This window comes from Gallus gallus, chromosome 3, assembly GCF_016699485.2.
Source record: "Gallus gallus isolate bGalGal1 chromosome 3, bGalGal1.mat.broiler.GRCg7b, whole genome shotgun sequence".
NCBI lineage: Eukaryota > Metazoa > Chordata > Aves > Galliformes > Phasianidae > Gallus > Gallus gallus.
In genome coordinates this window covers 41,268,407-41,292,780 of record NC_052534.1, presented here as the reverse complement: position 1 = coordinate 41,292,780, position 24,374 = coordinate 41,268,407, and the positions used below count along the sequence as shown (strand labels likewise).

Here is a 24,374-nt window from a genome sequence, read left to right as displayed (position 1 = left end):
GAAAAGTGAAAGAGGAAAGCAGTTGACTGCCATTTTACATATCAGAAAAATGATAGACTGAGAGAATGTGCATTTAGAAAACTAGTGGTGGTTCAGAGAAGCAGAGGTGGAAATCTGAAAGAAGTGTAGGGCTTTGGGCTTCCAGTCCATGTTTCAAATGGTCTTTGTGATATTCAAACTTCTGTGGATTCAAAGCTGCTCTTTTCAGAATGTGACACCTGTCAAAAAAAAAAAAAAAAAAAAACCAACAAAAAAAACACCACAAAACAACACATCTTAAAGAAAGAAGATTGAAAGATAAGTCTCCAAGGTACACAAACCAGATTCCCATTTGCTTGAGTTCAAAAGGATGTTTCTCCATTCCTGCTCTATATCTGAACATAGATGCTTGTCTTTGAATTAGGTTCTAAGTTTGACCACCGTTAATGGGAGTCAGTGTACAGGAGACATATCTATCTCTAACTTCGAAATATTGTTGGAAGTTAAATGTCATAAAAATAAGAGACAAAAAAAAAAAAGTTCACTGTTTTTCTAGGTTGTCCTGGGGCCAAGAAGAATGAGTTCCTGACAAGTGTTTTGGATGCACTGTCCACGGATATGGTTCATGCAGTCTCTGATCCATCGCTGTCTTCCAGCCGGTGGGTTTCAAATCCTTTTAATGTGTCTTTAAAAGGGTTCTGGCAGTGGTGAATTAATTGATGAGCTCTTTGAGACCTCTGAGGCCTTCTTCTTCCTTCACAAAAAGTAAATTTACAAGAACCTATCTAGGATAGTTTATGTCAAAGTTACCACTGTGGACTATGCCCACTCAGTGGAGATGCACTCGATGGCTGGATTCTCATCAGCCACACAGCTCAGAACTTATCTATACCTGCTAGTGCAACTGCATCTCAGCCTTCCTTTGTTTTCTTGTCCGACTTGATGAATGAATCTGACTTTTGGATTTATGTTTTGCCTAGTTGATTCTAAAACAAACCAATGCTATTGATATATACAGACAGAATTAAAACTACATAACTGCTGACAAATTTTGAACATCTGCCGGTCAGATGCTTACTACCTGAATAGGAGGATAATATAATTATAATTTACCCTGTAATTCAAGACTTTTTTTTTTGTTTTATATCTGAGGCTATTCATTATGGATTGTAATTGGACTCTATGTGTTTGGACAACTATATCCTAAATTTTACACAAAGGGCTATCCTCTTAAATTGTAGTGGGGTGAGCACAGTACTGAGAACATGTTGCCTTCCCCTTTCATTTCCTGAAACAGAAAAAAAACGAAGAGAGAAATAAATGAAAGACAGATATGACAGAAACATGAAAACACATAATGTACATAACTGAAGTATGTCATAAGTCAGCATCACCAAAGTGAAAAGAGAAGGATTCACTACAAAGAAGCTAGTAGCCAAAAACGGAGACGTTCATGGAGCAAAACATCTAACAGTGCTTTATGTATTCAGAAGTAAAGGTATAAACTGAGGTGTGTGTATCAGAATAAAGAGTTGTAGGGTTTTTTCCTTCTTTTTTCTTCTGTTGCAGGGTTTCAGAACCTGATCCAAATCACACTCTGGAAGAGAGAGTAGTCCACTGGTACTTCAAACAGCTGGATAAAAATTCCAGTGGTGACATTGGAAAGAAAGAAATCAAGCCATTTAAAAGGTTCCTAAGAAAGAAGTCAAAGCCCAAAAAATGTGTGAAGAAATTTGTGGAATACTGTGATGTGAACAATGACAAATCCTTGTCAGTTCAGGAATTAATGGGATGCCTGGGAGTAACAAAAGAAGAAGGTAAAGCAGAAACAAAGAAACGCCATAGTAAGAACCTTTCCTATCTTTTTGTCTAGATTCTTCAAAGATGGCAAAGTCTGATATTTGTATATACCAGAAGTATACTGTATAAAGGAATATACTTGCCTGTAACTAATACAGCTTTTGCTTAAGGCAGATGACAAGGAAGCTGCTTCTGTGTATGCAAATTATTACTTTGCTCCAAGAGAATCAAGAACTTCCTTTGACTCAACCCATTAAATGCTTGCTTTTTGGAGATATGTTTCTGCATTACAGCAGGAAACCTAAGATGATGTAATGTATCCTCTTTTCTGTGCTTCTTTCCCACCAGACATAATAGGCTAGATTTACTGCTAAAGATTTAATAACTTCAAAATGCTCAACACTGACTAAATGCAATCCGTCCTAAGCAAATGCCACATAATAACTGGCAAGAAATGTTGTCATTCAGCTTTCATATAATTCCAGGAAAGAAAAAGAAAAGGATGTTTCATTGAAAGATATAAAATATTTTATCTGATTTTTTGAAAGGTGTGCAGTTACCCTGATATAAAAATTGCTAATTCAGAATGAGAGTTTCAGTTCTTGGGATACTATATATAACTTGCAAACCATATTCATAATGTTTTTTTCCCCCCTTTAGCAGCCCCTAAAACCAATACTGAGAGCACTTCATCCAGCAGGCAGGTGAGTACTCAGGAGAGCACAATCTCTGTTCTTGTCTTACCCACACAAATTTCTTAGGGTTTTGCAGCTTCAAAATGCATTAGTCTGCCATTCTACAGATCTGCAAAGAAATACTATAGCATACTGATTAACAAATCTTGACTTCATTTCTATCTATGGAAAGTTGAATTGGTTAACTACAGGTGGAGTAAATGTGCAAAAAATAAAAAGTGGATTAGGCATGCCTGTGGATGTTCCTAGTAAAGTATAAAGTGACATCTAGGTTAGAATACATGGCTGTAAGTGAGCCCTCATATAAGTCTTCTGAGTTCCTGAATGAAGGCACTGCCATACGTTTTTAAATGTGCATTGGTTTATATTCATTTCCCTTTGTTTTAAGTGAATTAAAACAGATAACTGTCCTGTGAGTCATGCTAGACACAAAGGTACATTGATTGAAATTACTCCTTGTGCAAAAAGCCATGAATTTCCCATGCCAAGTGAAAATCCATACATTTTGTGTACACCACTGAATTATTGTATGGTGGTTTTAGATACCTTTTAAAATCTTAGTAGATGGAAGAGAGCTGTCACTTTGAAGTGCCATTGCTGGCTGAGCAAAACGATGCTGGAGAATGTAGGATTTGCAGCATCTGATGATGTATGTTTAAACTAAAATTGGTTTGGTCTGTGGAATGATTTTAACAATTAAAATGTCAAGTGCCCTGACAACATAATCCATGATTTGTTTTTGCATCAGTTTTCTGCAAAGGCTTTATCTCACCTTTCTGAATAACTCTGGTGTATCTCACTCATAGACCTTTAGTTACACAAGGCATTCAGAGCTAAGAAGGCACAAAAGTAGAATTTTTGAATTTTTGAATAAAGGTAAAGTAGATATTGAAAAGGAGGGACTGAAATGAAATTTCAGGAGGAAGGTTAATAAAAAGGGTTATTACATTTGTGTTTCTGTTTTTATAATCATTAATCCTGAGTATTCACTTTCATGGATTACATGGACACAAGTTCCTAATACCTTTGCAGGTGTCTGAAGGACTGTGAAGGAAGTGAATCTGCTGGTTATTTAATAAGAGAATCAACTTCTTACTGTCTTACTGAGTCTTGCCTCACTTTTGTATTAGTTAGAGGAATTAAATGGTTATTGCCCACAAAAACATCAGTAATTGGTGATTTGTTTTAAAAGATAGTCATGTATTATAACATCAACTCAGGTAACCCTGCATCTACAAAAACAGGAATTTGGCTAAAAACACCCCACTGTTGTGTGGTCAGTGTCTTCCCATCCAACAGAAAGCTATTATAATTTGTTAAAAACTGAACCTGGAGTGAACCTCCCAACAAGCCAAAAGAAATCTTCCTCTCATTGTTGCTGGCCAGTTTGTTACTTGTTTTATCTCTGATTTGTTTGATGTTAGATTCACACATCCTAAGGCAAGCTCAACATTGGTTGTTGGTTTTACCAGAGACCTCCTACATAACTTTGATGGAATATAAAATGTTCTAACAGCTAGAGGGATGTGATAAGTTTCTGTTTGTTTAAGCAAATGTTTGTGGTCTTAACTTTTCAAGTCCCCTCCTACAAATCACGTATGCTTTAAACAAAGAAGCCTGAAAACAATTATCCTGTCGGAACTCAAGAACATTCAAAGGAGTTATTTTAATTATACAATGGCAATTACTGGCACACGTGCATTACACTTGAAGCATGACTAGCCCTCTCTCCTTTCTTGTAATCTGATCTTGACTTGCAGAATCTGTAATAAAAGTGTCCTAGAGTTTCTATTTTTTTTAAATTTTGTCCAATAATTTTGCTGAATCAGCACCAATTATTTTAAAAGCTGTTGCTGACAAATGATAGCCTTGAATTAAGGCTGGCTCAGCAAACCATCTGTTGGCAGTTTCATACTTGAACAATACAAGGCTGCAAATGTAGAAGGCAGCTTTCATCACAAAAGTTTTCCCTTGAAAGGAAGTTATTAAAAAGGAGCTGGGCCGAGTAGCTCCTTATGGGAAACCACCCAACTAAGAAGGAGTGATCAGATTGTTACTACTCAGGCGATGGGCACTCAAAAGCTCATTTTCAACTAGAGCATTGTAGTAGTTAAGTTACATATATGGTTATGTGTGTTTATGCATGTATATATTGCTGAATATGTTTTTAAAATATGTGCATGTTCACAGTTTTACATATACAGAAGCTTACTGAAAGAAAGCAGATATGGATACATGCACTAACATACCAACTGAGTATCAGCAATAGCTGTTCCAAACGAGGTCAAGGATTGGTGATGAATCTGACCCATCTAAGGCAGTGGCTAAGTATATTTACCTTTCTTAGCTCCATCCTGTCCAACACACACATACATGCTTACATGCTGTCAGTGAGACCCAAAGGGTCTTTTTGCAGCATAACATAAAGTTTACAAGGAAACTATAGAATGTTCGTAAGACTTTGGCCAGCAGCACCTTCTGTGTGCATCACATGCCATAGAAAGCTATACTGCACCAGGGACTTGCCAAGGCAGTTGCAAAAACTGAGTGCTTGATAGGCATACATTTAAAGAGGCCACAGGTAAGAAATGGATAAGATGGATAATGGTAAGATATTGCTCATAGCCTTGTTTTTAGATTCCTGATGTACTACAGGCCAGGGATTATTTTATTCCCTATATATTTAAGTGTTCAGAACTCTTGTCCTGAAGTGGCATGTGGACACTGCTGAAATATAAAAGAGATAAATGTTTGGGTTTATTTGAAAACATCATTAATAATGCAAATATTTCCAACTGTCTTTCAGCAAGTTTCCAAGAAGCAAGGGTGAGCAGCTTACTGATCCAAGGCAGAACTCTTTGACATGTGGGATATTTCCTCACCAAAAGGCAATAAAAATAACTGTAGTATTTGCACTTTGTACTTAAAAATGTAAATTCACTTTGTAGAAATGAAATATTTAAACAGACTTTTTATAATCTGTGAAAATGTAATAGCTGGTTTTGAAAAATTATCACATACAATGTATGTGCATTCTTTTGTTGTCTGAAATATGTAAAACATGTTGGAGATGTAAAAGTTTGCATTTAAACTTTTTTTTTTAATAGCTCTTTGGCAAATATTAGCAAAGAAACCTGTTTCTATGTATTTTGGTTTCAGTAGTATGCCTTCTTTTTCTTACCAATACTGTCATTTAAGTAGAGTTATGCTGAGAAGTCTACTGTATTCTCAATTATGTCCAAGAAATGTTGGATGTTAAGGTTTCTAAGATTGAGGGAAGTGTGTAAATCACTGTTGACTTGTTCTTGCAGTTTTTAACTGAACAAACTTTTCACCAGTGGCAATATTTTTTCATTGTGTTTTTATTATTATGCTTCCCAAAGATCATGCAATGAGAACACAACCACTAACAGATTCAAAAGTTATTCTACAGTTAGGATTCTGTTAGAAAAATGTATCCTTCTATCCGTTTTTGAGGCGCCTTCATAAGTCGTGGTAGGAGCTTTCCTCATAGGAACAAGGTGAATAGTAATGTGACTTCAGCCTGGTTTAAGCTGAGCTTAAAAGCATGATTCCACAGTCAGCACAAAGCAGGAGAGGAGTCTGTATGAGTCAGAGTTGTAAATCTAACTATGAAGAGACAGGGAAGGCTGAACAGATTTGTCAGCCTTTTCTTCTCCTACACCTGGCTGTCCCCATTTGCCTCTGGGGTCTACCAGAGCTAAAGCTAAACAAATTATGAACAGTTCCCATAAGGAGGGGCTATTCACCACCCCTGCCTGAAGTTTTACCTTGCTGTCTGAAAGAAGTTCTTGTAAGTTTTCATACCTCCTCTGTCATTTCCCCCCACACAACATTTATTGTATGTGTGTTTGAGTGGAATAAGAACTTGCAAAGTGAATTTAGAGCAGGAGACTCATGTAAATAAAGATTCAGCTCTTGAACAGTCGCAAGTTACAAGCAGCTGGGTTGATTGATGTGGTGGTAGATGGACTGCTGGCATCTAGGAACTGTCATGAAAAGTCAGGAATGTTGCAACAAGCAGTGATTTCATTCTGGTTTGTTTAAATAATGTGTGAGATTTGACATGCAACTAGCTAATCCTAATAGCACCCTGGCTTGAGCTTGCACCAGGAAAAGCTTTGTTGCAAATAAAAATGTTTCATTTTAATTCAACATATGAATATATGCTGAAGTGATAGGAAACACTGTATGCAGCAGAACCATACCCCAGAAAATGTGTGCTCTAAGCTTTGACAACAGGAGGAACCAAGATGCAACTGTGTGTTATCTATCTTGTATTTTTGTTTTTAAAAGTATTTGTTATTCTTTTATAATGTTAAACTTTGAATTTAATCTTCTTTATAGATTAAAGCTCAATATGCTATCAAACTATTCGAGCGGTTTTTCTTCTGTGACACAGCCAACTTTGAAAGCAGGTACATACACATACAATTACTTCACCATTGCAATATGAGAAACCTCATGGCCTCGCATTGTATCTGTCCTTCTCTGTTCCCTTGACCCTTCATGCTCAGATTCATACCCCATTTACTTCTAAAATTCATACCTTATTTTCACCACTACTTTCTCATAATAGTGATTTTTGAAGCCTGAACCTTTTTTACTGTCATTTCTATATAGCTTCAGCTGGTTGGTTTGTTTTTTTGTTTTTGGGTTTTTTTTTTTTTTTTTGGTGAAGAAAACATATCACACCTTTTCCCTTCGGCGTAATTGTATGGTGCTGAGCAAGCTTCCACCTGACTGGAAATGATAAGGAGAAAGAGGCAAAACATGAGGAATATTCAGCAACTCATGGGACCCAGGATGGTTAATAGAACATTTATGTAATCTTCTTTACGATATTTATCATATCTTTATGATAATTCAATCAATGTGGCCTTCCAATATAAATGCATGCAATCAAATGTTTTGCTATCTCCATGAATGGAAGATGAACGCCATGCCCACAGATTTGAAGCAACTGCCTGTTTAAACTGGGAACTTGTGTTGAGAAGCAAATTCGGACTAACCACCTGATTATTTAAACAGCAGCCTTAATAGTTTATGAAATCACAAATAAATGCTATAGGCGTTCTCTTGGGTATCCAAAGACTTCTACAACATTAAATCATTTAATGACTCAACAAGGACAGAAGTTCAAGGTTTTTCAACTTTGTCAATTTGTATTGTTACATGTATGGGCTATTTCAATTTTCATTACAACATTTTGCTATAAGGAATACCCAATTCTCATAGATCTAATTAGATCTGTGTTCAGATCCCTAACTGGAATGCACTTGAAAGCCTGGTAAATTCACTTTTGTCCCCTGTATTTACTTTAAATAAACAGAATAGTGAAACTTGAAGAAATTTTGGCCCTTGTAGTAGTAACCAAGCATGGCCTTGATAACAAAAAAGAATCCACGTGGATTTGCCCTCAGGCTTATACCAGAGTACCAATGTTTATTTAGTTCCACAATAATGAATTAGTTCTAGTATTTACCCTACTCAATGAGTTGCAACAATTGAGATGCGATTTTATTTCTGCTTGTACTGAAAGCTGCATGGTAACTGCTGAGTCACAGCCTGAACCACTGATTGAGCACCTGGGGTAAGGACCTGGTCAGCCCTGGGAGTACAGGTGAAGGCAATTCATCTGTGCGTCCAGAAGGGGTGGAGCCTGGCCGCACCTCTCTTAGACCTCATTTAAGGGCTGACTGCCACTAGGGAAGGCTGTTTTTCTAGAGATCCTTTATCCTCTCCCCAACAAACACTTTTGGAGGAGCTTTCATGTACCAACCTAGTGTCTTCTTATACAGGTAAGCAATCTTCTTCCCTTCCTTTACAGTACTTATGGCACCTTTCTATCGTGCTAGTCCTTCTGTCATCAGACCTCTGTTGTAATGCCTTTCCCATTATATTGATCTGTCACACAGCACAATGTATGTTCCGGTTCTCATTGACCATTATTTGTTCTAATTCCAGTGGTTCTTAAATACTTATTTAGAGCTTTTATATTGTTGTATGTAGAAGGCTAATAACATTGTAAAATATGTGTTCAGTGATTTGTCTAGTCTGTTATGATGTCCATTAGTCAACAGACCACACATTAAGAAACGTTCCGTGTTTTGTCAACACATGTGTGATAACTTTCTCATCCTGATCTTAGCCCTAGAATTAGGTCAACTTCATAGTTCCAATTTTACCAAAGCACAACATTCCCATTCTTCTTCAAGTCTTAACAATATGCCTAGCTTTTAAACTCTCATTTTTCCAAACTAGTCCCTATATGGTTGCTTGGAATGACAATGATTCTTGATAATGTCATTTGAGATAATAAAGAAAAAATGCGACAAACATCAATTCATATGAGCATAAAGGAGAAGACAAACTAAGTAATCTCTGCGTGTAAGACCAGCATTACACTTTGCACTTTTCTCATTGGGAACAGGTTTTTCCCCTCAATAAATGCATTAAGCCAATGAAGAAAGCAAGCATTCCTAGAAAGTGGAAGGAGGAATTTAAATAGAGACCACATTAAAGACACTTAAGTACATGCAAAGTTTGATAGATTTAGTTAATGTTTTCCTCCTACAGTGGTAATAAAAGATGGATTAATAGGGGTTAAAAAAAAAATCTTCCCTGGCAAAGATATTTTAACTGTCCCTTTCAAATATTTACACTAGCATATTATATAACTACACTTTACATTAGAAACTGGTGTGAAAGAGATTTTAATGTAGAAAGTGAAAGGTTTATTACTTCTGTTTTCTTTAAGATGGCAAATTGATGTCATTTTGGAGTAATTACTTTGACATTAAATAGGAACCAACTGAATTTATTAATGTTTGAAACATTAGAATGATTATAGTGAGTTACTGATACAAACTGTTCACTGTCCCTTCTAATTATTTCAGTTCAAGTTTTATAAGTGAAAATATGCCCTTTGTTTAAAAAGTGTAAATGTTGCTTGTTATTTTTTTTTTTAAACAAAAGCATATGTGGAGAGCATTCAGAACAACACATTTCTCTAGACTGTCAAATGTGATGGGTGGCACAGGGAGAAGCCTGTCTACTTTTCATTGGGGTTAGCAACAGAAATATTTGCAATAACCTGCCTTTTCTGTGTTCACCTTTCCTTTTTTGTCATATACTTTGTCCTGTGACTAACATCACTGCTGAAGTACAAAACCTATTGGAAGGGAATTCAACAAAATGAGAATCAGTTCTGTGTATATTTAGCGGTGCTGAGTACAGGGGGACGATCACCTCCCTGCTCCTGCTGGATACGCTATTTCTGATTTGAGCCAGGATGCTTTTGGCCTTCATGGTGACCTAGATTTATTGATGGCTCATGTTCAGCTGAGCATTGACCAACACCCCCAGATCTTTTTCCACCTCATGCCTTTCCAGCCACTCTGCCCCAAGTCTTTAGCATTACATACAGTTGATCTGACTGAAGTTTGGGACCTGGAACTTGGTCTTGTTGAACCTTACACAATTGGCCTCAGCCCATTGATTCAGCCTGTCTAGATCCCTGTGTCAAGCCTTTCTATGCCCAAGCAGATCAGTACTTCCTCCCAATTTGATGTCATCTACAAATGTAATGCAGGTGTACTCAATCTCATTGTTCAGACCATCAACAGAGATATTAAGGCCAGTTGCTTGTAGAATGCTCTATCTGCCTGTTCGTCCTGGTTGGGCAGTATACAACAGACCTGCACCAGGATGTCAGCCTCACTGGCTTTCCTCCAATGGAACCTCCAACCCATAAGGATTAACCTTATAATTACTAGAATTGAGCTCCATAGAATCAAAACACCCCCTAACATATAGAGTTACCCCACCACTCCTCTTTCCTTGCCTATATCTTCTAAAGAGTTTAAAGCTCTCCATTATAGCACCCCAGTAATGAGAGTGATCCTGCTATGTTTTGATGATAGCAAATACATCATAGCTTCACTTGCTTTCTACACCACATCATCAAGCTCCTCCTGTTTGTTGCCCATGCTGTGTGCATTAGTGTAGATACTATGCACCTGGGTTATCAGTCTCATCCCTAACCCATGAGTGCTGCTCCTAGGCTCATCTCTAGAAAACCTTGTTTTATCCCCTTCTGCTTTCAAACCTTGTTTAAAGCCCTCTTAATGAGCCCCACCAACTCCTGGGCAAGAATCTTCCTGACGGGTAAATCCCATCTGTTGTCAGCGGGCCTGATGCTGTATCAGTTGCCCCCTAATTAAAAATAATAAGGAAATGTACCAATGGCAGCAGCCTTTTAGCTATGTGTTGATCAGGTGGGTGTTCCTGTTCCTTTCTGTATTCTTCCCTGCTACTGAAGGGATTGAGGAAAACACCACCTAAGCTCTGCTCATTCTTATTACCCCAGCACCCTAAGGGCCCTTTTGATAGCCTTCAGGCTCTTTCCACAACTTCACTGTTGTTAACCTGAACCAACAAAAACAGGTGATAACTGGAGAGCTATACTAGAGCAAGGAGCTTCCTGAAGAAGTCAGTTTTCTGACCAATTATTTGTTATGCTTCATCTGATCTCATTTTACAGTTTCTAGGTATCTTTCTATGCCCATATATGTCAAAGAAGTGCTACATTTTTAGTTAACTAGGTTAGTGCCTCATGAACTGATAGATTTAGCGCTGCATGTGGACAGAACATGAAGGAAACTGCAATATGGGTAAGCCTATTTGTATTAGTTGAATCTACACAACACAGCTGAAGCAATGAAGCCAATTGGTGAAGCAGTGCCAAGTAGTGATCTGTAGAAATATATAGGGCCCTACCCTATCTTGCAAAGTAAGCCTGCTGTGAGAGTGAATGAAAACAACTTTACACCTAAATTTGTGTGCTAGTGTATCTTGATCTTTTACCAGACATTTAACCTAAATGTTAATGCGTGCCAAACCTCACTTTGACAAGTACCTGAGGAGCAATTCTAGCTCTGTCAGCACGCAGCTCCCTAGATAGTCTTCTTGAACTTCTATTCTGGGTTCAGTCTTCAGGGACCTCAGGCTGGAACATCAATGGAACCAAGAACCAGAACATCTGTTCTGCAGATGAGGTGTGCTTCTCTCAGTCTGTAGTGTATTTCTTTATGTTAAACACAAAGGGACCTAGGAAGATACAGTGAACAGAAGGGACACAAGTGAAAATGACATAGCTTTCTTTCTGGACCCAGCATCTTGCTCAGACACTGCACATCCACTTTCTGATTAATAAAAAGTCCAGGCTGTCCTTGGTTTGCTTCTCTGTCCGTGCATAAGGTCTGAATTTGGTCTTCTGTATTACAGTGACTCGGCTGCTTTGTTCCAAGAGACATTTACTTTCATGGCCAATCCCATGGCTTTCTTTAGATCCAGGAAGTCTAAACAGCATTTAACAAAAATGTGAAAGCAGAAACCGGCATCCTTCTAAATTAAGAGCAGATTGGAGCAGGATGAGGAAATCTGAACCACAACAAAGATAAATTCCCTTCTGTATTACTACTTTGCCAAAGATGCAAGCAAAGTGTAATTGGATTTTTTATTTTGTTCATTGTACCAATAGATCCTCTACAGGCTGATACCCTACAGTTCAACATTTTCTTTAATCAACACATTGATGGAAAAGGATTACAAGGGAGTACTGGCTTCTCATTGTCTTTTTTTGTGGTTGCCTTTATGTTCACTCATGGGGCAGCTGAAAACTAATTATATAAATGCTTCTGAAAATCTTTAATCTGAAAGTTTGTATCTGTGTGTGAAAAAGAAAAACACAGAGAAACAGAGCGCAATAAACATATTCAAGAGAACTTTAGAGTTTACAGAAAATAGTGTAGGTTCAAACTGGATTTTCAAGGTACCAAATATTGTGATGATCTGATGACAAGCAGCTTGACCTCATTAGACTTGAATGCTCATCCGGAAAATGACTTGGAAAATAGCTAATGAAAGGAAATGTCTCATACTTCAGATCTTGAGAGGTGTCTTAGAGAAGGTAATGGACCAAGTATATCATATGCTATCCTAATGCAAAAAGAAAGCAGTCATTAGTGGGTAGTTGGGAGAGGGCCAGCTACATGCCAATGCACAGCTCAGAGATAGATGAGGAAAAAGGGCCTGGTGAAGTGGAAGAGGCTTACCATAAGAGTGTCTAGCCAATCTGTCTCAGAGCCAGTGTCTGCTTCATTGCTTAATGCAATGACAGGCCATTGCAATGACATGACTGTCCAGAACGTATGTCCTTGCAGCAGGAAGCACAGCCAGTTCAAATTGATGTTTTCAGGACAAATTCTGCCTGGAAGTTTTTCACGTGAAGTCAGGCTTTATGACTATAAAATGCAAGAAAATGTCAACTGGCACAGATTTACTGGTTGCTTGGAGTGTGCACAGAGGTGTGTGTGAAAGGAAGACTGTTATAAATTCCAGTGCCTCTGTTGCATGTCACACTTTTAAAATAGAAAGAAAGGATCATTTAGTTCCTGAAATCAATGGCATGCAGCTTCCCAGGGCTCAGTGTCCTATTCACAATGAGAAACAGTGATCAAGGCAATAGTGTGAGCCAGTCTCTGTGTTGAGATGGTCCAAATGCCATAGCTGTTTAGTCAGAAGCACTGAGAAAACACCTCTTGGCATTTCCCAGCCAGTCAATATGCTAACGTTTATGGTACATAAGAAGTTTTATATCCTTCTCATGTTTTTTTTAAAAAAAGTAAAAAAAAAAAAAAAAAAAAAATTGCTATAGCTGAGAGCCAGAGTCTGCTTTTTTCCCATCATAGAATTAAGATTGCAAAGGCTGTCTTCTGACAATATAAATCACTTTTCAAATATGCCATTGCTTTTTACTAGTAGCTAAACGAATGCTGGAGCAGAGAGACTCAGTCATCACATTCTCCTCTTCAACTCCTTTTTCTGCTAAATTTCAACATTATGATTGATTGATTTTGCTTAAGAAAGTGATCTTTGACCTGAGTCAAAGAAATAAAGCAGTAACAGAGGCTACTCATTTTGAAAATATTTTCAGGTATAATTCTTGTCTTAGTTGGTATTAATTTACAAATGGGAAATATAGGCCTCATCACAGAGAATAAGGCAGTAATGGGCACACTTGAGGCCTTGGACAATTGCAACTGTTAGTGTATTTTATTTTAATGTGATATTAGATTTTATTTTTTTCTCTTGTGGGATTTGAAGTATTTTCCACACCACTGAATATAGCACTTGAAACAATTGCTTTCTTTGTTGATCAATGTTAAACTTCTGGACAGTAGAATACACAGGTGAGAGAGACCTAGGAGGTCATCTCATCTAGCATAAATATATTAATTACATAATTATTAATTATATTAGATAATATTTAGTTCCCAAAATAAATCTATTAATCAATATTAAAAAAAAACAGTGAAACATGAAAAAATCATCTATTTTAGGAAAAAGAAAATGACATTGTGCCAATGAAGCCACTGTATTCCAAGTTTTGTTAATGCTCATCTTTTACACACAGTTCCAGAAGAAAAATTCAGCTTATACTGATCTACTGTGTTGTTCTGCCACACTACAGGATTTCGCAAAGAGTTTCCCATCCCTTGAGTGCCATAAGTATAAGGGAGTTGACCACATCCTAACCCCGATGGGGTTATAGACTATCACAAAACTATGAAATAATTGGATGTGGCTAACAGCCTTTATTAGGAGATAGCAAGGAGTGAAATACAAAGGATGCAGGTGGAAGTGCAAAGGCAAAGCTACATGTGGAAACTTGTAAAATGCCTTCTTGTGCTATTTTTAAGCCTTCCTTCTGGTGAACTTTCAACTCAGGTTTTTTAAGAGCAACATTTAATAGAAGAACACTGATTTTGCTACAGGAAGATGTGTACAGAAGTTTCTTCATATAACGATAATGCCCTCTGTCTAATATTCTTTGTGAATTGCCTCCTATGAATGCTCAGTGCAGTGGTTAATAGCAAAACCTGTATTTGCAGACAACATAACTCACAGGAAGATTTCTGTTCCCACAAGGAACTCTCCTTTAAACTCTGTGCAGACTAGCTATGCATTGGTTCCCTAGCAATGCTGAGATGGTGTTCAATATCAGACTCCAGTGGGACTCCAGTCAGTGGATTTAAAAAGCGAGAGAGATCTGAGGGGGAATATGGAAGAATCACTTTATCATGCTTTGTTCTTGTGACACTTAACATTCAGATGGTTGCCCAGGTAGGAGGTTAAAATACTCTGAAATACAAATATGCCTAGTTCCCTGAAAGCAGGGATTGACAATGTGATGGGTCCCATCTTTAATTTAGTTGCAAATTGCTGCTACCACTTCCCCTTGCACTTCATCCTACAGTACAAGTAGTGTGTTACAGTCATATTTCATACACTGTGGAGTTTTTGTGCTCTTTGTCTTAAAAACCTGTCAGGAGGGTGCTACTAGATGGGCTAAATGCACATCTGGCTAGACACCAGGTTTAATGTGGTGCTTGGGTCCATTTCAAAGCAGAGCTCCAGAGCCATCATGTTAGATCATGGCCTTGTGGTCTCAGCTGCTGAGCAAGTCTCCAGACAAGCTCCAGCATGAGCCATCCCCACAAACAGTGCCAGACTCACAGCAGCCTTTCCTTAAGGCTTAATAAGTACAGGCATGAACAAACAGATGAAGCAGATGATATCTACTATGTATTGCAGAAGTGTGGAAGGACTGGCTTCCAGGAGCAATGAGGAGAAATGGTTGTTTGCCAGCACTAAGTTAGGACAACTGTAACTTCAACTTTAATTCACAATAAGACTTTAGCATATAGTTGACCTCAGATACAAAGCAACATATCTGCTGTGCTTATTGGCTGACTCTCTGAGTAATGAGGAATATGTGAATCCAAGGTAGGGATTTTGAGAACAAGGCAATGCTAGTTTTATGGACCAGATATATTTTTATAAGTTTGATCTTTTTCTTGTGGGTGAAGCTAGGATCAAAGTATCTAATGTGTAATCCACACATCTGTAGTGATGTAATGTGTAAGCCATCATCAGAAGGAAAAAGTGTTGATCCATATATTGTGGAAAGTCAACAAATTGTATGTTTCAGATTGAGAGATATTAAGAAAGTTGAGTCAGAAGAAAACGTATAATCTAAAATGTAAGAGTCGGCCAGCAGATTACTTGTTTCTAATAGTGAATAAAATCTGTCCTGATAAATAGAGTCATAGAAGTTATAATCACTGCTTATATCTCAGCTGAGTTTCACCATCCTTGTACAACTATTTTGAGAACCTGTTTTCAGTAACAGAATGAGGTTGGCAATCCAGACTATACAAACATCTGTTTCCACAAGCATGGCAAACCTACAGATTGCATCACAAAAGTGTTGCATATGTGGTAGAAAGCCTTGGGCACTGATTCTGAGAAAGAAAATATTAATATGTCTTGTTTTGTAATGTTTTTCAGCTTTAATTTTGTTTTTTACTCTGAAAACAGATTCCATACTGAAATTCTCAGAAAGTGTATAGAGACTGAATACCTGCCAAAAAGCTTTTTGTCTAGACTAAAGCTAGTGTTAAGTTTCTGACAAATAGCTAACTCACCCCAAAAAAGCTATGCACAAGTTCTGGTCAGGTTTGATAAAGAGTGTTTGCCATCAAAACACAAACAATTGTTTTCAGATAATTGAAATGAAGGCCCATTAACTTATTTATCAGTTGACTCAAAGCAAGTGTTATTTGTTTGTCTGCTTAACAATCAGATAACTGGCAAGTGAGATTCATATTTATATTTTATTCTTGTGGTTTGGGAGCAACTAAAACGCAATATGTATAGCAGCAAGTTACAGGTAACTTCCCAGGTCATGCACTGGACTGACATCTCAGATGTTGGAATTTGGTCCCTTCCAACCCAAGCCATTCTATAGTTCCATTCTGTGTGTGTGTGTGTGTGTGGGGGGGGGGGGGGGGGGGGGGGAAGATATTTTTTTTTCCCAAGGAGGATGAATGTAAACAACACATTAAAAATATAAATGAAGAAGATACATTGCAGTGAAACTGCATTTTCTTCAGTGTTGCATTTGCCAGTTCCATTGCTTTGGGCAACGGACTGCAATTGTTAGTCCTAATCTAATTTCATTCACTTACTGCAACAATCTGTATTTCCAAACACAAAGCCTACCTACTATAGTCAACAGTGCTGCTAAGCATGAGACACTGAATAGTTAAATCCAACACTTAAAACCCTACTTGTGGGATTTTGGTTGGCTGAAGTCTAGCATCTTTGTGCCAGCAGGTGTGAAGGCATGCTGTACTTCTGTGACTTTACAGTAAGCAATTCCAAATAGCTTACCAGCTTGTTAATGCAGATTCAAGTAGTAACATTCTTCACAGGAAAAAAAAAAAAGGAAATTTAATCTAAATGTAAATTTCTTAGGGGAAATGCTATTTTTTCATAATCCTTTTATGTATATATTTTAAAATTTCGTCTTCAAATCTACAAATATTTCTCTTCAACTTTTGTCTCAGCTTGTCTACTCTTCCAGGAGACAGCTGTCCTATTAATTTGATCATGCATGGAAGAAGACGGCGTACTCCTAAATTAGTAGTTTCTAGCCTTTTCCAATTTGTAAACCTGTTTTTGTTTGTTCATTTGTTAGGATTTTGAAGGAAGTGCTTTCTCCAGCGCTGCTCGCATTGATCTTTCTTTGCTACCTGTTGTGATTTCCTTAGAAACCGTCAATGGAACATGAGCAGATGCAGTTCAGTTTGAAACTACCACTGTAAACTAGGAACACTGGTAGTATGGATACTACTAATGAATCCACCACAACTCATTTTCATATATTAATACATGTTTTCAAACTTCAGAAAACAACTGTTTCCACCACAAGGTCTATTGAAAACTTGATTTTTCACAGTTTGCAAATAATCTGATGCTGCAGCTTGCTGTTTCGTGCTTTGGTACTAGTGCTGCCAATTCCCTAGTTTACGTGTCATTTCAAATCAGCCTCTGTAGAGTTATTCAGACCTCTAGCAAGCAACTGCTTCATCAAATAACATCACTGCAGATCCCTGACATGGAGTTGTGTGAAACAAATATCACTAGTTTCCTCTGTATTTCTTCATTTGCTGAAAGCTTCTCACAGACAAATGTTTAGACAGTAATTACAAAGGCAAGATGTGGAAAGACTTTCCATATGCTGCTGTGGGGACAGAACTTCACTTCTTAAATCAAGGTTGCTGTTCCCTGAAGATATTCACTAACTTAGCCAGATTGCTGGGCCTGGAGCAGTAGTAACTGGGCAAGGGTCTAAGTATATTCACATGGCAGGAGTGCAGACTGTGGATTTTGTGCCTCTTCTTGACTTTCACACTTGTGAATTTCAAAAAAAGCAAATATATGTGATGCACAGAAAGAGGGGGAAGTGCCATAGTGCCAGTTGTTTAAAATGAACTTTTAACATAACTTTCAGTTAGAGGCGAGAATTGCTTTTAGGCACTTCTTTCCTTGTCAACTAGCAGTCAGAAGTAGGAAAAAAAAATACTACTTTTTTTTTTTTCCAACAGGTTTGGTTGCTTTTTCTCATTTTGTCTACCCCTGAGCTAAGAGATGTAAAAATGTGTAGGGATGAAAGCTTTGAGAGACTGACCTGGGAGCTATGGACAGAGATGAGTTTAACCAAAGAAGCTTCATTTCCTGCCTGTAAACAGTCAAAGCTTCTCTGGACCTGTCAGGAGCTACCTATAGCTGCAACTCAGCAAATCAAACTGAAATTTACTGAAACACTTGCGAAGTGAAAGAGTTCGAGCAAGGCCCAGAGACTTAAACACTGAGGTCCTACAGCTGGACTCGTGTGTGTGACCAGCTAGGAATCTTGCCCAAATTCTCACATTAAATGTTTATGTATTTCCCAGGAATGCAAAAAGTCCTGATGTTTATAGGAAAGTTTTAAAAGTTTTATGAAGCTAATGATATAAATAAGACAACATAGAACCCTAAGTACTGAAAGGAGAATTGTAAAGTAAAAAACAAGTCTATAATGGAGAGTGGCTAGAGCCTGATTTCTGATGGCTTAACATCAGTGATTGAATTTCCCGGTATTTAATAAGACATAGTTTTTAAGAGACTTGTGGAAACAGTATCTTGAAGATCTTCACTCATTTGTTCTGAAATTGTTCATAGAGTTTAAAATTTATAGGAATACACAACATATCACTCTCGCTTAGGGGTCCTGCCTAACAATCCATAATAAGAAACAAAGATTTTCAAACTTAGATATTTTAAAACAACTATGTAAAGACATGCTCTGATGCTCAGGTTTTTTAACCATTTCTCCCAAATACATGATTTAATATTCTTTAGAAAATCAGGTCTCTTCTTGAGGTGCCAAGTTCAACAAATATGAATCCCTTGTCCCAGAGCATAATTCACATTCACTGATTGATTTTATAGCAAAATATCAAAGCTCAGCTAGCCAGAGTGCTGATAGTAGCATCTTTCAAAGCTTTCCTCCAGATGAAGCATCTGTCCTCCTGCTGCTGCCCCAGTGTCTATAAAATGCACTACCACTAGCTCATAAAGGACTTTTATTGCCTAAAATGAAACCAGAAGTCTGTTGTGTTTTAGATTATGGTTTCATTTATTAATATTAAGTATAATTTCTCAAACAGGACTATTAAATGAGAGCTGGCCCAGGCACTTTATCCTAACCTGCAGCTTTTAGTGCTGTAGAGGGATACTAACCTAACAGTTCTTCAGAATTCAGTCTCTCTTCAAGCTCTCTAGGATATTATTTTAAAACATCAGAATTGCGAAGGTGTTTATAATTATTGAGTAACTCCAGAAGAAATATATTGTTCTAAAGAAAAAAAGTCACTTTCTTACCAAACTTTGATTAGGAGCAACCACACACTGTTGAAGTGGTTACATATTTTTGTAACAAAAACTAACATCCAATGTCTTACCTTTCCACTAAAAAAGAAAAATTGAAGAGTTTATTTTCTCTTCTTTTTTTTCTTCCCCATCACCTGATACACAATGTTTTATTTAGGTTAGTTTAGTTGACTTTATTCAAGCAACATCTGCAAAATCATTGCAATTATTTTAGAGCCTTCATGGTTCCACCCCCGGCCCCACTTGAAACTGGAACTATTGTGCGCGTCTTCACTGCTAAAACTCCAAGGAAGGTGTGTACTAGATGTGTACTCCCTACATACATCACTTGAAGGGCCATCTTTACATCCTGTGGTTTGACAGAATGTCTCATTTCCACCCCATTGCAGCAATAGGGCCATTATACAGTGTTCTTCCTTGGAGGAGCTTTAGCCACCTTAGTAGCGCTATTTTGTCACTGTCGTACTATAAAGAAATCTAAGAGGAGCGTGTGATATTTAACTTTCCTAACCTCTGTGGAGCCAAGTCTTTTATTCACATATACAAGGGTATGCTGTGTTACACCCAGGAGAGTCAGACTGTCTGAGACACAGATTTCAGGACCGATGGGAGTCACATAAACAACTCAGATATTGTGAGAATCTATAAGGATATAATGAAGATTTACAAATAGGTCCTCTGTCTGGTCCTGTAGAAAACTGAGTTTCAGCTTGTGAACTGAATGCCTTCATCTTGTATTAAGTACATTTCTCAGTAGAGAAAATGATTTGTGACTAGTTTCAGTGGGAGTGAGACCCAGCCTCTCATCCTGCTTGTGTTAATTATGAAATTAACTCAACAGAGAGTTGGCTGAGTATAGGGTTTTTGTGCTTCAACTACAGCACCTCTCAGGCAATTTCCATGTGTACTTCTGGTATGTTGATCTGTAAACACGTCTGGATAACAGTCTCTTTTCACATCTTAGGCCAGTGGAAATTACTCTTTTCCTACCATCTCAAAGACTTGAAAAATTAATGGACACATAAACTACCACAGCATTACCAGAGCATTACTGTCACAGTTACTTTTTCCAGTAGGATGACAAGATGTGAGTCAAACTAGAGTGAGGAGAATTTACTCATCACTCTATGAAGTTCTAAGAGCTAAGTTCTAAGAAACATTCAGCCAGTGCTAATATATAGTTTAATTTAATACACTGAGCTAGTGACAAGAGGAACTTTTTCACCTGTAATGATCTGTGGTTTTTTACCCACTGAAATGCAGCTGCTAAGATTTGATTTACATTTGATCCTCTGTATCTAATTCAATTTGTGAAGGAGAAACATCAACTCTCTGTGAATGCTGAGCATACATCCTAGTGCTGGGATCCATTCTAACAACATTTAATTTCCAATATCTTAAATAACAGAGTCCACACCTCACTCTGAAGTCTGGCTCAATCTTAAATAAGTTGAGCATATGTAAGCTAAGTTTATGTGCACTTCCAAAACAAGTTTAATACCTGCCATTCTGCAATACCATCAGAAAACTGGAAGGCAAATTAAACCCTGCAGCACCTCAGTAGAATTTAGTGAAAAGAATACCTATGTTCTGTAAGGCATTAAAGGATAAATAGGCATGAAATTTGTACAAAATTCTGGCACCATGAAATGGAAACGTGGCTTTCTCTTGTCTGCCTTAATCTCCTCCCCACCTGCCTGTTGTTATTACATGTAAATATTTAATTGGAGATAGAAAGCATCACCTTTATTCATGAACAAATTCTGATTAATAGATGTTGTATGAAGTTTGCTTAATTCCTGTATATAGATTTTCTTATGGAGTACATAATCAGCCCATGGAGAACACAGTAAAATTATGCTTTCCCAGCCAAAGTAAGCTTCATACTAGCACCTTTTTTTTTCTCTTTCTTTTTTTTCCCATTGGAACAGAAGGAAAATGAACAAAATGCTTCTTTTAAAGACCTCCACACTTTCTTTAGATGCATTCTATTAAACAGTTGCTCTAATTCTTGTATTCCTGTTCTGCTTGCATTTTGCTAAGGAAATGTTTTTGGAAATACAAGCTGTTAACTCTCAATGAGTTTGTTTGCATTTGTGCTCTGAAGAGTGTAGCATTTTCTCAAAAAAGAGATGCCAGCTGTGTTGGTGTTACACTGATGGTAATCTTTTCCTATTGTGTGTTTTCTTTAACTACCAGGTCTTTCTCCCAGGACACATTTAGAAAGGGATTCATGCAGAGAGTGTTTTTTTTATTATTTATTTATTTATTACTAATCTGCCAAGAATTTTTAGATTGTTACGGAGATACAATATACTTACATGGAGAATAGAGATTCAGCTTAATTTGAAGGCCTATTATTCGCATGTAGCACAGAACCTGATGTTTGCAGTCAGACTCATGTTTGATATAACAGTTAGAGAAACTGAATACATGGGGAGTAGAATCCATACTTCGAGTGCAAGGGAAGCAGTGTTCCACGTTTGCTCTCAAAAGAAAAAAAGCCAGCAACTTTCAGAGACTGCTCAAAAGTTATGGCAGTTTTAGTTTGACTGGGACAACACTGAACTCCAGTTTCAGAAACCTGTGTCTGAACAAATAGTTTCACACCTAAGTAGGAATAAAACTCCATTGTAGTATTAAAGTTCTTAGTTCTTTTCTTGTGCAACAATCAACATACTTTATACTAATCACCGGGATGAGAGAAATATGCATTAACCAAAAGAAGGACAATCAGGTGATATTGTTATTATTACTATCTAATTATACGATCTGTAAAAAACCCCAAACCAACAGGTACTTGAATGTCTTTGATGAAGATATGCGAAGGGCATACTGAAGGCATAAAGTTAGCATCTAAATTAAAGGCCTAATTTATTTTTGTAGAATGCCATTAGTAAACAAAGCCAAAGCCAGTGTCATGTCAACAAACTAATAACCTACTACTTCAAGAGCTGTTTGAGACACATTTATGTTCCCTCTGTCTGAACTTTTACTCTTTGAAGATGCTAAACTTTGCACCATGGATGGCAGGAATGTGAGAGAAGGTAAAGGTTGCAGTCACTTTCTTAGTCCCTCCAAGGCAATGGCACAACGGCACCAATAACCTGTGTGGGCTCTATATATTAGAAAGACAACCTGGCTCCTCTTGTTCTATTCAGAACAGAGTCTTCTCAGGAAGATGTTTTTCTCTGCTTAAGAACTTAGAAATACTGAAAGGGAGCGCTGTTTTCTAATCTGAAGTTTTTTAGGAGTGGGAGTGGTGTAAAAAGCCTTTCTGTCTGTCATTTGAAGTACTTTCCTTTTAGCTATTTTAACTATTAGAACAAAAGAAAGGAAGAATTGCATTCAAGGAAAAAAAAAATAAAGCCAAGGTGGGGCAAAATTACCTCAAAAATGCCTGATTTTACTGAGCATTAAGATGATTAAAAAAAAAAGTTTTACTTCTGGAGTCCTTGAAACTTAATGTAGTCTTTCTGCTGGAAATCTCAAAACAAAATAACTGAACCTTTTTTTTTTTTTTTTTTTCAATAACTGCTGGACGAAATCCCCCTTGCTAGCAGAAAGATGACACTCAAACTTTCTAAGTAGTTCTACTTCACATTTTGATGGTATAGCCAAGCCCTCCTGCATGTATTCAGTATTGTCAGGAATAGAGGCACTCAAGGGAGAGATATTCTTGAGTATGCTCTTTCCCTGGCAGTCATTCAAAACTGGTAGGAGGAAAACAGGCATCCTGTAGTGAGCCAGCATTGTCCTCTCTCTGCTTTCCACATCTGGCAGAAATTCCTGCTGCCACTCCCACCCCATCCTATTCTACCTCCCACTGGAACCTATGCGGAGGGTTGACTTTTTATCATTACTGTAATTTCCCTCATTTTTCCTCTGAGTACCTGCCTAGTAGTCTGAAGGTGCCTTCTGTGCTGCCCTATTCTTGTATGCCATGGGGATAACTGCACGCATACTGTCTCATGGCAAGTCAAAAAACAGAAATCGTGACAGTAAATTGTGTTGAGACATTGAGGGAAAAAGATAAAAACATTTTACAAGTATGTTTGTCACCACTTATAGCAATCCTGAAGAGCAAGATGACCTGAATAATCAAGAAGTGGTGGGATTCTGGACATGCTCACATTTGAAGGCATTTATTTCTTGTACAGCTGTTCCAAAGTGTTTAGAGGTATGTTTTAGTTAATTTAAATGTTAATTCAAGTGCAGAGTAGGCAGAGTACCTACAGATCTACTCCAATTTGCACTGCTTTCCTTTCCTCCATCATGTATGCCTAATTCCCTGTAAACCTCTACAAGCCTGATGTCTGTATGCTAGACTCTGGGAGGTTGATGAGACAATCTCAGTGGTGTGGGATGTTTTGGATCTGCACTCTGTCATCTGCTGGAAAGCTTTTGGAAACATTTTTTATCTTTGATTTTGGGAACTCACCATGAGATAAATTTAGCATGTGTTATTTTCTCTGACACCCTATCTCAAGCTATGACCTAGAAAATAACCTAATCTAATGCTAAAATGGATTACTGAGGTGAATAATTAACAATAATGCTAGCAAAAATAAAAACACGATCACTTCAACCTCTGATCTCTGTGCAAGTAGATTGTTTTTCCTTTTTAGAATGATCAAAGAACAAAAAGTTACCTAAATTAAAATAAAAGCAGGGAAAACAAGCAGGATGGAAAACAATTTTCTTCTTTAGGGAAAAAACTGAAACTTTTTGAACTCTTTTATCCTTACTTGGATCAAGGGAAATTTCACTTAGAAATGAAAAAAGAAAAGTTTATTAAATCACTTCGAAGAGATCTTTTATTAGAAAACTTCACCAAAAGTTATTTTTCAATGTGGAAATAGAGGTCAACTCAGAAATACCAACTGTCTTCAAGAAAATTAGACTTTTTTTTTTTTTTTGTGGATGTCTGTTTCCCAAGTTTTAAAAGCAGAAAATTTGGTTCTTTTCAAAAGTAATATGCTTCTATTTATATCAGGACAGGAGTCCTTTTTTTATATATAAAAAGCCAAAGTG

The 24,374-nt window shown here is 37.4% G+C and overlaps 1 protein-coding gene and 1 long non-coding RNA gene across 9 annotated transcripts in view; both read left to right on the top strand.

Annotated features, from left to right (window-relative positions):
- The window catches only part of SMOC2 (SPARC related modular calcium binding 2), a 135,830-nt gene extending 128,964 nt beyond the window's left edge, over positions 1 to 6,866 (top strand). For 2 of the 8 annotated variants that reach the window (XM_015284372.4, XM_004935516.5), the window contains exons 10-13: positions 536 to 638; positions 1,549 to 1,796; positions 2,443 to 2,483; positions 5,281 to 6,866. In XM_015284372.4, coding sequence (XP_015139858.2) covers positions 536 to 638; positions 1,549 to 1,796; positions 2,443 to 2,483; positions 5,281 to 5,304 — 416 coding nt within the window. In that variant the 3' untranslated portion in view covers positions 5,305 to 6,866. Of the gene's footprint in view, positions 1 to 535; positions 639 to 1,548; positions 1,824 to 2,439; positions 2,484 to 5,280 lie in introns of all 8 variants that reach the window. The other 6 variants (XM_040697666.2, XM_004935515.5, XM_015284371.4 and 3 more) reach the window with 3 other exon arrangements.
- Positions 6,867 to 8,128: 1,262 nt separating this feature from the next.
- Positions 8,129 to 24,374, top strand: part of LOC107053042 — a 41,549-nt gene continuing 25,303 nt past the window's right edge. Inside the window, exon 1 of the long non-coding RNA XR_001465960.4 lies at positions 8,129 to 8,296. This is a non-coding gene — a long non-coding RNA (uncharacterized LOC107053042). The remainder of the gene's footprint in view (positions 8,297 to 24,374) is intronic.